General features: G+C 45.3%; 1 protein-coding gene across 1 annotated transcript in view; it reads left to right on the top strand.

The window, feature by feature from the left end:
* Nucleotides 1-8,296, top strand: part of scly (selenocysteine lyase) — a 24,087-nt gene extending 15,791 nt beyond the window's left edge. The window contains 4 exon segments of the mRNA XM_070439840.1: nt 28-111; nt 406-508; nt 6,628-6,703; nt 7,676-8,296. Of these exon segments, the coding sequence (XP_070295941.1) occupies nt 28-111; nt 406-508; nt 6,628-6,703; nt 7,676-7,847 (435 nt within the window). The 3' untranslated portion in view covers nt 7,848-8,296.
* Nucleotides 8,297-11,642: the final 3,346 nt, after the last annotated feature.

Here is an 11,642-nt window from a genome sequence, read left to right as displayed (position 1 = left end):
GGTGAACTAACTTATTGTCTGTACTAGGCAGCAGAGCTGGTGAACTCTAACCTGACTGAGTATGAGACTCATATGCTGGATACAAAGGACTACCTGGAGAAACAACTAGAGGTACAGTAACAGAACATTAGTCTGCTGATCCATCTGTCATAGACTAACACAAGCGTCAATGTTTTTTTTGTTGGATTTCAGAATATATTTATACCCTGTGTTGACACAGTGTCACTTGTTTCTGGAGATTTGTTCAGTAGTTTCAATGTAGAACCAACATTTGTTTTCCTTTAGATTGTTGCCATGTTTTCCTTATAATTTACTGGTTCGTGAGTGAAGAAGTCACTGTACAGTATAGTACATGTCCTATAACTATTCTATGTCCAATAAGTCTTTGCTGTTGTGTGTTGCCAGGCGGTCTTCGGGAGAGAGAGGATCCATTTCAACAGTCATTTCCCTGACTCCGAGACCCTCCCCAACACCTGTAACGTGTCCATTCTGGGTCCTGGACTACAGGGTGAGTAAAATGTGCTATTGAGCTGCGCAGTATTTTGTGACAAACTTCGGCCACTCAATAACAGCCAACGAAACTACATTGGCCTATTATTACATATTTACTAGTGAACTATCACAGCTCTGTGGATGTGGACTCTGAATTGATCTGTAGAGTCATACTGACGTCTCCCCTGTCTCTACCCTTCCTGCTGTGGGATTTGTCTCCGTCAATCTGCCACTCTGTACAACAGCCTTTCTTTAAGTATGGGTTGGGTTGCGGAAATGTTAAATGGTGGGTTGCAACATATGAGTAAAAATAATTATATATATATATATATATATATATATATATATATATACAGTGCCTTGGGAAAGTTTTCAGAACCCTTGATTTTGTTACATTACAGCATTATTCTAAAATTGATTAAATACAAATCCTCAGCAATCTACTCACAAAAAAACCCCAAAATACCTTACTCACACAAGTAGTCAGGCCATTTGCTGTGAGACTCGAAATTGAGCTCAGGTGCATCCTGTTTCCATTGATCATCCTTGGGATGTTTCTACAACTTGATTGAATTCCACCTGTGGTAAATTCAATTGATTGGAAAAGGCACATCTGTCTATATAAGGTCCCACAGTTGACAGTGCATATCAGAGCAAAAACCAATGAGGTCGAAGGAATTTTCCATAGAGTTCCAAGACAGGATTGTGTCGAGGCACAGATCTGGGGAAGGGTACCAAAAAATGTCAGCGGCATTGAAGGTCCCCAGAACACAGTGGCCTCCATCATTCTTAAATGGAAGAAGTTCGGAACCACCAAGACTCTTCCTAGAGCTGGCCGCCCGGCCAAACTGAGCAATCGGGGGAGAAGGTCCTTGGTCAAGGAGGAGACCAAGAACCAGATGGTCACTCTGACAGAGCTCTAGAGTTCCTCTGTGGAGATGGGAGAACCTTCCAGACGGACAACCATCTCTGCAGCACTCCACCAATCAGGCCTTTATGGTAACGGCCAGACGGAAGCCACTCCTCAGTAAAAGGCACATGACAGCCCACTTGGAGTTCGCCAAAAGGCACCTAAAGACTCTCAGGCTATGAGAAACAAGATTGTCTGGTCTGATGAAACCAAGATTGAACTCTATGGCCTGAATGTCAAGCGTTACGTCTGGAGGAAACCTGGCACCATCTCTACGGTGAAGCACGGTGGTGGCAGCATCATGCTGTGGGGGTGTTTTTCAGCAGCAGGGACTGTGACACTAGTCAGGATCGGGGCAAAGATGAATGGAGCAAAGTACAGAGATCCTTGATGAAAACCTGCTCCAGAGCACTCAGGACCTCAGACTGGAGCGAAGGTTCACCTTCCAACAGGACAATGACTCAAAGCACACAGGCAAGACAACGCAGGAGTGGCTTTGGCACAAGTCTCTGGATGTGTTTGAGTGGCCCAGCCAGAGCCCTGACTTGAACCCGATCGAACATTTCTGGAGAGACCTGAAAATAGCTGTGCAGCAACGCTCCCCTTCCAACCTAAAAGAAGATCTGCAGAGAAGAATGGGAGAAACTCCCCAAATACAGGTGTGCCAAGCTTGTAGCATCATACCCAAGAAGACTCRAGGCTGTAATCACTGCCAAAGGTGCTTCAACAAAGTACTGAGTAAAGGGTCTGAATACTTATGTAAATGTTATTTCAGTTTAGAATTTTTTATATATTAGCAATTTATAAAAACCTGTTGGCTGCTTTTCCTTCACTCTGCGGTCCAACTCATCCCAAACCATCTCAATTGGGTTTAGGTCAGGGGATTGTGGAGGCCAGGTCATCTGATGCAGCACTCCATCACTCTCCTTCTTGGTCAAACAGCCTGGAGGTGTGTTCGGTCATTGTCCTCTTGGAAAAACACATGATAGTCCCACTAAGCGCAAACCAGATGGGATGGCATATCGCTGCAGAATGCTGTGGTAGCCATGCTGGTTAAGTGTGCCTTGAATTCAAAATAAATCACAGACAGTGTCACCAGCAAAGCACCCCCACAAAATCACACCTCCTCCTCCATGCTTCACAGTGAGAACCACACATGCGGAGATCATCCGTTCACCTACTCTGTGTCTCACAAAGACACAGTGGTTGGATCCAAAAATCTCCAATTTGGACTCATCAGACTAAGGACAGATGTCCACCGGTCTAATGTCCATTGCTCGTGTTTCTTGGCCCAAGCAAGTATCTTATTTTTATTGGTGTCCTTTAGTAGTGGTTTCTATACAGCAATTAGACCATGAAGGCCTGATTCACGCAGTCTCCTCTGAACAGTTGATGTTGAGATGTGTCTGTTACTTGAACTCTGTGAAGCATTTATTTGGGCTGCAATCTGAGGCTGGTATCTCTAATGAACTTATCCTCTGCAGCAGAGGTAACTCTGGGTCTTCCATTCCTGTGGCGGTCCTCATGAGAGTCAGTTTCATCATAGCGCTTGATGGTTTTTGCGACTGCATTTGAAGAAGAAACCTCCACAGTTCTTGAAAATGTTTCTGCATTGACTGACCTTCATGTGCTTAAAGTAACGATGGACTGTAATTTCTCTTTGCTTATTTGAGCTGTTCTTGCATTAATATGGACTTAGGTCTTTTACCAAATAGGTCTATCTTCTGTAAACCACCCTACCTTGTCACAACATAACTGATTGGCTCAAACGCATTAAGAAGGAAATTATTTCCACAAATTAACTTTTAACAAGGCACAACCTGTTTAATTGAAATGCATTCCTCCTCTCCCCTGTAAACTATTCCCAGGTCGTTGTCCCTCCTCTCCCCTTTTGTAACGTACATTCCCCAGGTCGTGTGTCCCCCCTCCTCTCCCCTTGTAACTATTCCCCAGGGGGTCGCTTTATTGTTGTCCCCCTCCTCTCCCCTGTGTTTGTAACTATCCCCCACGGGTCTTTCCCTTCCCCTTGCCTCCTCCCACTGTAACTATCCCCAGGCGGTCGTTGTCCCCTCCCTCTCCCCTGTAACTATCTCCCCAGGTCGTGTCCCCCCTCCTCCTCTCCCCTGTAACTATCCCCAGGTCGTAGTCCCCCTCCTCTCCCCTGTCTTTCCCATGTTTTCGCCCTCCCCGAACTAGTCCCAGGTCGTGTCCCCCTCCTCTCCCCTGTAACTATCCCCCAGGTCGGTTGTCCCCCCTCCTCTCCTGTAACTATCCCCCAGGTCTTGTTCCCCCCTCCTCTCCCCTTGTAACTATCTCCCAGGTCGTATGTCCCCCCTCCCTCTCCCCTTGTAACTATACCCCAGTCGTTGTCCCCCCCTCCTCTCTCTTCCCCAGGTCGTTTGTCCCCCTCCCTCTCCCCTGTAACTATTCCCCAGGTCGTTGTCCCCCTCCTCTCCCCTGTAACTATTCCCCAGGGTCCGTGTCCCCCTCCTCTTACCCCCGTAACTATTCCCCAGGTCGTTTGTCCCCTCCTCTCCCCTGTAACTATTCCCCAGGTCGTTGTCCCCCTCCTCTCCCCTGTAACTATTCCCCCAGTCGTTGTCCCCCTTCCTCTCCCCCTTGTTAACTATTCCCCAGGGGTCGTTGTCCCCTCTCCTTCCCTCCTTTTGTCGCTTGTAACTATCCCCCAGGGTCGTTTGTCCCCCTCCTCCCCCTGTAACTATTCCCCAGGTCGTTGTCCCCCTCTCTCCCCTGTAACTATCCCCAGGTCGTTGTCCCCCCTCCTCTCCCCTGTAAACTATTCCCCAGTCTTGTCCCGCTATTCCCAGGTCCTCCCCCCTCCTCTCCCCTGTAACTATTCCCCAGGTCGTTGTCCCTCCTTCCTCTCCCCTGTTGTAACTATTCCCCAGGTCGTTGTCCCCCCTCCCTCCCCTTGTTGAACCTATCCCCCAAGGTCGTTGCTGTAACGTGAGGAATGTGTCTCAGTCAAACCGGGCCATGTTTTTTATGAGCTGGTTCCAGAAAAACAGTATTATGCGTTTGGTCAAACTGGAAAAAATTTTTTTTAAAGGGATCCAATTCCAGGAAAACAGTAAATTTCTCATGGTTCCAGACGTGATTTGTTAGGTTCCCAGGAAAAACAGTGAAATTTCTCATTGGGTTCCCAGAAAACAATTGGAATTCTCATTGGTTCCAGCGAAAACAGTTGAATTTTTCTCAGTTGGGTTCCAGAGAAAACAGTGAATTTCTCATTGGCCCAGGAAAACAGTGAATTTCTATTGCGTTGCCCAGGGAAAAAACAGTGAATTTCTCATTGGTTCCAGGAAACAGTGAATTTTCTCATTGGTTCCCAGGAGAAACCATGTTTACATTTCTCATTGGTCCCAGGAAAACAGTGAATTTCTCATTGGTTCCCAGGAAAAACAGTGAATTTCTCATTGGTTCCAGGAGAAAACAGTGAATTTCTCATTGGTTCCAGTTAGAAAAAGATAAGATACCCTCCTGTACAGTATCTCTACCTCTACACTCGCCTGCGAGGCGTTCAACAAACCCCTACGTTGCTGTGGCTATTTATAAAACTACAGGTGACTGTTAATGATTCATGTCTCTTCTTATCCCCCTGTCTATGTGCTTTGTAGGGAGGATGTTTCAGTGTTGGTTATGGTCTATTGCTTCCCCCTTGCTGCGTAGAGAAGGTGTTCACTGTCCAATTCTTGTCCCTTTGTACTTAGGAAGAGGAAGGTGTTCATGTCTACTTCGTCCCCCTCTACTGTACTGTAGAGAGGAAGGTGTTCATGTCTATTCTGTCCCCCTGTACTGTAGGAGGAAGGTGTTCATCTATTTCTGTACCCCTTACTGTAGCCGCGAGAAGTGTTCATGCTATACTGTCCAACTACTGTAGGGAAAGGAAGGTGTTCATGTCTATTTCTGTCCCCTGGGACTGCTAGGGAGAGGTTTTGTCATGTCTATTCTGTCCCCTGTACTTGTAGGGAGGGGGCGGGGAGGGAAGGTTGTCATTGTCTACTTCTGTCCCCTGTACTGTAGGGAGGAAGGTGTGTTCAGTTCTTATTCTGTCCCCCTGTACTGTAGGGAGGAAGTTGTGTTCATGTCTATTCTGTCCCCTGTACTGTAGGAGAAGGTGTTCATGTCGTATTCTGTCCCCTGTACTGTCCATAGGGAGGAAGGTGTTCATGTCTAATTCTGTCCCCTGTAGCTGTAGGGAGGAGTGTTTCATGTCTATTCTGTCCCCTGTACTGTAGGGAGGAAGTTGTCATGTTAATGCTGCTCCCCTTGTACTGTAGGAGGAAGGTGTTCATGTTCTATTCTTTCCCCCTGTGCTGTGTAGGGAGGAAGGGGTTCATGTTCTATTCTGTCCCCTGTACTGTAGGAAAGGAAGGTGGTTCCATCGTCTATTCTGTCCCCGTGTACTGTAGGGAGGAAGGTGTTCATGTCTATTCTGTCCCCTGTACTGTAGGGAGGAAGTGTTTCATGTCTATTCTGTCCCCCTGTACGTAGGGAGGAAGGTGTTCATGTCTATTCTGTCCCCTGTACTGTAGGAGGAAGGTGTTCATGTCTATTCTGTCCCCGTGCTGCTGTAGGGAAGAGAAGGTGTTCCATGTCTATTCTGCCCCTTGCTGTAGGAGGGAAGGTGTTGATGTCTATTCTGTTCCCCTTGCTGTAGGAGGAAGTGAAGTTCTGTGTCTGTGCTGTGGGAGGTTTTTTTGTGTTCATGTCTTATTCTGTTCCCCTGTGCTGTAGGAGAAGGTTTCATGTCTATTCTGTCCCCTGGACTGTAGGGAGGAAGGTTGTTGATGTCTATTCTGGTCCCCTGTTACTGTAGGGAGGAAGGTTTCATGTCTATCTGTCCCCTGTACTGCTGTAGGGAGAAGTGTTATGTCTATTCTGTCCCCTGTACTGTAGGGGGGAAGGTGTTCATGTCTATTCCTTCCCCTGTGCTGTAGGGAGGAAGGTGTTTCAATGTCTATTCTGTCCCCTGTGTACTGTAGGGAGGAAGTTTTGTTTGTTCATGTGTCCTATTCTGTCCCCCTGTACTGTAGGGGAGGAAGTGTTGATGTCTTATTCTGTCCCCTGTACTGTAGGGAGGAAAGTGTTGATGTCTATTCTATCCCCTGTACTGTACTGTAGGGAGGAAGGTGTTGATGTATTCTGTCCCCTGTACTTGTAGGGGAGAAGTGTTGATGTCTATTCTGTCCCCTGTGCTGTAGGGAGGAAGGTGTTGTCCAGCTGTAGAAGACTGCTGGCCAGTGTTGGGCTGCATGCCATTCACACAGAAGCGAGGAGACAGGCTAAAGTGACCTGACACATACAAATTTTAACTAGATACTGTTTATTATAGACTACAAGTTACTAGTTACTGTTTATAATACAGTTTTAATCATTTAGCTACAGTAACTAGCTACATCCATTAGACCTACAGTTACTAGTTACATCATTGACCTTTAAACCAGTTAATAGCTACTATATCAAGAGCTACAGTAACTAGATTACTGTATATATTAGAGCTACAGTAAACTAGCTACATTCATAGACCTACAGTAACTAGCCTACATCATAGACCTAACCAGTTACTAGTTACATCATTGAGCAACAGTTACTAGCTACATCATAGACCTACAGTTACTAGCTACATTCATAGAGAACTACAGTAACTAGATACTGTATATCATAGAGCTACAGTAACTAGATACATCAAGAGCTAAAGCTACAGTAAACTAGCTACATCATAGACCTACAGTTACTAGTTACATCATAGAGCTACAGTTACTAGCTACATCATAGACCTACAGTTACTAGCTAACTGTATATCATAGAGACTTACAGTAACTAGATACTGTATATCATAGAGCTACATAACTAGCTAACATCATAGAGCTACAGTAACGAGCTACGATCCAGTAGACCTACAAGAACTAGCTACATCATTAACCTACAGGAACTAGATACGTATTATCATAGAGCTACAGTAACTAGATACTGTATATCATAGACCTACAGTTACTAGCTACATCATAGACCTACAGTATCTAGATATATATATACACAGTGTATAGTGTATACAGTGTGTATATATATATATATATATATATTTATATACAGTATATAAATATATATATATATGTATATAAATATATATATATAGACATTATATATAGAAACCATGCACATTAATTACAGACAACAAAATAAATCACCCATGTTTAGTGGAATCATATTGTTATGTTGTCACTGTTAGTTTTCACTCTGTTTGTCCCTCAGGCCCTCCCATATCCTGCTGAGCTGTGGCATCCCTGAGGAGGTGGCAGCTAATGCCCTGAGGCTGAGTGTGGGCCGAGGCACCAGCAGGGCTGAGGTAGGCCTGGTGGTGGAGGATCTGAAGAATGCTGTCGAGAGGCTTGGAGGGACTCAACTGATCAACGTTGATTGATTGTTTGACTTATTGGTTGATTGATCTACAGAATATACACCTGATAGTACTGTGACATACTGTGTTACAAACAGTTCATCTTTTAAAGCAATATCTTATCAATTCTGCCATGAGAATGTACGTTTGTGATTTGTTTGTAGCATACACCATGTGTGTAGACCTGATGTATACCTTTTTGTGCTTTTTATTAATTTAATTCAGGAGAAAATGTTTCCAATGTTTAAAAGACTGGAAAAAAGGTATTCAAACTGACTTGAATGATGTGAAATAGACGGATGGCTTTATTGTGCTTGTTGTCAGTCGTCCGCTTCGCTGGTTAATACTTAATCAGGGGAGCTAACAGAAACTTCATGTGAATACAGCATATCAGCTAGTTGAAGATCGTTTGTAAAAATAAAAAAAATAAAAAATGCTTGCCGCTAATAAAGCATTGGCTGTATCAACTTCTACATCACGTTCATTGTTTTATGATGGAGGGATGCTATTTGAATGTGTGTATTATCTAATCAGCTGTCTAAATCCCATGATGGCTGTTATCAAATGGCCACCTGGACTATTTACACTGCTGTTTACTATCTATGCATAGTCACTTTACCCCGGCCTACATGTTCAAAACACCTCGACTAACCTGTTCCCCCCCGCACATGGACTCGGTACCGATACCCCCCCTGTGTATAACCTCGTTATTTTAGTGTTACTTTACATTTTTATTTTAGTTTATTTAGTAAATATTTTCTTAACTCTATTGTTGATTTAAAGGGCTTCTCAGTAAGTATTTCAATGCAAGGTTGTATTTGGAGCATGTGAAAAATACACTTTGATCTGATAGAGTTACACAGTAGTCTGTTCACTCACCACCGCTCCCAGATAAATGTTTTTAAATAACGCTAGTCGTCTGATGTGTCATCAAATGTATTTAAAAAGCCCTTCTTACATCAGCTGATGTCACATAGTGCTGTACAGAAACCCAGCCTAAAACCCCAAACAGCAAGCAATGCAGGTKKAGAAGCAAAGCAGGTGTAGAAGCAAAGCAGGTGTAGAAGCAAAGCAGGTGTAGAAGCAAAGCAGGTGTAGAAGCAAAGCAGGTGTAGAAGGTGTAGAAGCAAAGCAGGTGTAGAATGCAGATGTAGAAGCAAAGCAGGTGTAGAATGCAGGTGTATCCCCTTCATCTCGTCGACGGGGAATTCTCCCGTTACACCATGCTCCCTCCGTCCCCTCCGTAAGTGTCCCAAATGGCACCATATTCCCTATATAGTGCACTACTTTTGACCAGGGCCCCTAGCCTTTGTGTAGCGATGGGTAACGACGCTTCGTGGGTGACTGTTGTTGATGTGTGCGTGTGCAAGAGCGGTCCCTGGTTCGCCGCCCGGTCGGGGGGACGGCAAAGTTAAACTGTTCAGCTAGCATCGGCTCTGTAAGCACCTGTGTGTAATTACTATCTAGATCTCTGAACACCTGTGGTAATTAGCTATCCTAGCATGCTGACAACAGTGCGTAAATTAGCTATCTAGCATCTCTAACACCTGTGGTAAATTAGCTATCTAGCATGCCCTGAACACGTGGTAATTAGCTATCTAGCGTGCACTGAAGCACCTGTGGTAATTAGATCACTCTCAACCACCTGTCGATTCGCTAGCCTGCTGAACACCTGTGGTAATTAGCTTCTAGCGTGCTCTGAGACCACCTGGGTAATTAGCTATCAGGCATGCCTGAACACCTGTGTAAATTAGCTAATCTAGCATGCTCTGAAACAACTGTGGTAATTAGCTATCTACTGGCTCTGAACACCTGTGGTAATTAGCGCTCTCTAGCGTCGCTCTGAAACACCTGCTGTAATTAGCTCTTAGCTGGGCTCTGAACACCTGTGTAATTAGCTCATCTAGCATGGCCTGAACACCTGGTAAAATAGCTAGCTCTAGCATGCTCTGAACACCGACTGTGGTAATTAGCTATCTAGCGTGCTCGAAGCACCTGTGGTAATTAAGCTCTACAGCGTGCTCTGAAACACCTGTGTGTAAATAGCTCTCAGCGTGCTCTGAACACCCTGTGGTAATTAGCTCTCTAGCATGGCTCTGAACACCTGTGGTAATAGCTATCTCAGCATGCTCTGAACACCTGTGGTAAAAGCTATCTATGCGTGCCTCTGACAGCTGGGTATTAGCTTCTGGACAACCCTGTGGTATATAGCGTGCTCTAAAAGCGTTCTGACATCACCTGTGGTAATTAGCTATCTAGCCGACACACTGTGGGGCTTAATAACATCTAAGCATCTCTGACCCTGGTAATTAGCTATCTAGCATGCTTGATGACACCTGTGGTAATAGCTATCTAGCGATGCCTGAAAGCACTGTGGTAAATTAGCTAATCTACGCTCCTCTGACACCTGTGGTAATTAGTCTATCAGCAGTGCTCTGAACACCTGTGGTAAATTAGCTACTCTAGCGTGCTCTGAAACCCTGTCGGTAATTAGGCTATCAGGCGTGCTCGACCTGACACCTTGTAATTAGTCTCTCATAGCGTGCTCTGAACACCTGTGGTAATTAGCTCTCATAAGCGTGCTTGAACAACTGTGTAATTAGCTACCTCTAGCGTGCTCTGAACACCTGTGGTAATTAAGCTATCTAGGCGTGCTCTGAACAGCCTGTGGTAACTATCAAGTCTCATCGTGACACGTTATCGCATTGATGCTCTGAATCACCTTGGTAATTAGGCGCATCTAATGCTCTGAACACCTGTGGTAATTAGGCTATCTAAGCAATGCTCTGAACACACTGTGGTAATTAGCTATCTAGCATGCTGCTGAACACTGTGGTAATTAGCTATCTGCGTGCTCTGAACACCTGTGGTTAGTATCCATCCTACCTGATTGCTACGTAGCATGTCCTTGAACACCTGTGGTAATAGGCACTAGGCTCTCTAAGCAGCTGTGTAGCTCAGCAGCCTGAACCTGTGGTAATTGCTACTAGCGTGCTCTGAACACCGTGGTAATTAGCCATCTCAGCCGTCAACTGAACACTGTGTGTAATGAGCAAGAAGGCCGCTAGAAATCGTGTGACTGACAGAAGTACTGTCAGCCTGTTAAAAACTGAGCAGTAAAGTGTATATTTTGGCATTATTTTGAAATGTGATATTAAAGTAAAGGGCTTTATGTTTCTGGAATCGCTATCGCGCAATTGAGAATCGATTCACGTTAGATCGATATTGACTGTTTGGCTGCCAGAGCGCAGTCACCATCTGTATATATCTGTAAATACAGTCTACCTTCTGTACACAGAAAGGTCGCCTGGACCTTATGAGTATTCCTTAAGAAGTACATCTTGGACTAGGGTAAGCCCTAACCCATAGGTCCTGGTCAAAAAAGTATGCACTAACATATGATAAGCGTACCATTTGTCTCCGATCCCCTGTCTTCAGTGAAGCATGAGCGTTGGCAGCAAGTGTTCAAGCCCAGCACAAAGGGAATGCCTAGGCTGTGAACGGTGGGACCCTTGTTCCTTCAACCTGTCCTTCATGATCTTTTTAGGTCTCTAGGCCGTTAGACTTCTCTGTCCTCCCTCCCTCACTGGACCGCTATAACCCTCTGTCCCTCCCTTTCCTCCCTGGGGTTGCCATGACCCCCTGTCCCTCCCTCCCCTCCCTGGGCCACTATGACCTTCTGTCACTCCCCCTCCTGGGCTGCTATACACCTCGTCCCTCCTCCCTCCTCTCCATGCGTCCCTGACCTCCCTCTCTCCTGGCTGCTCGCAACCTCCGCTCCCTCTCCCTCCTGGTCCCTCTGTCCCTACCCTCCCTCAC

This window comes from Salvelinus sp. IW2-2015, unplaced genomic scaffold (genome assembly GCF_002910315.2).
Source record: "Salvelinus sp. IW2-2015 unplaced genomic scaffold, ASM291031v2 Un_scaffold1959, whole genome shotgun sequence".
NCBI lineage: Eukaryota > Metazoa > Chordata > Actinopteri > Salmoniformes > Salmonidae > Salvelinus > Salvelinus sp. IW2-2015.
Note: the sequence above shows the minus strand (reverse complement) of the source record. Positions and strands in the feature narration are given on the sequence as shown.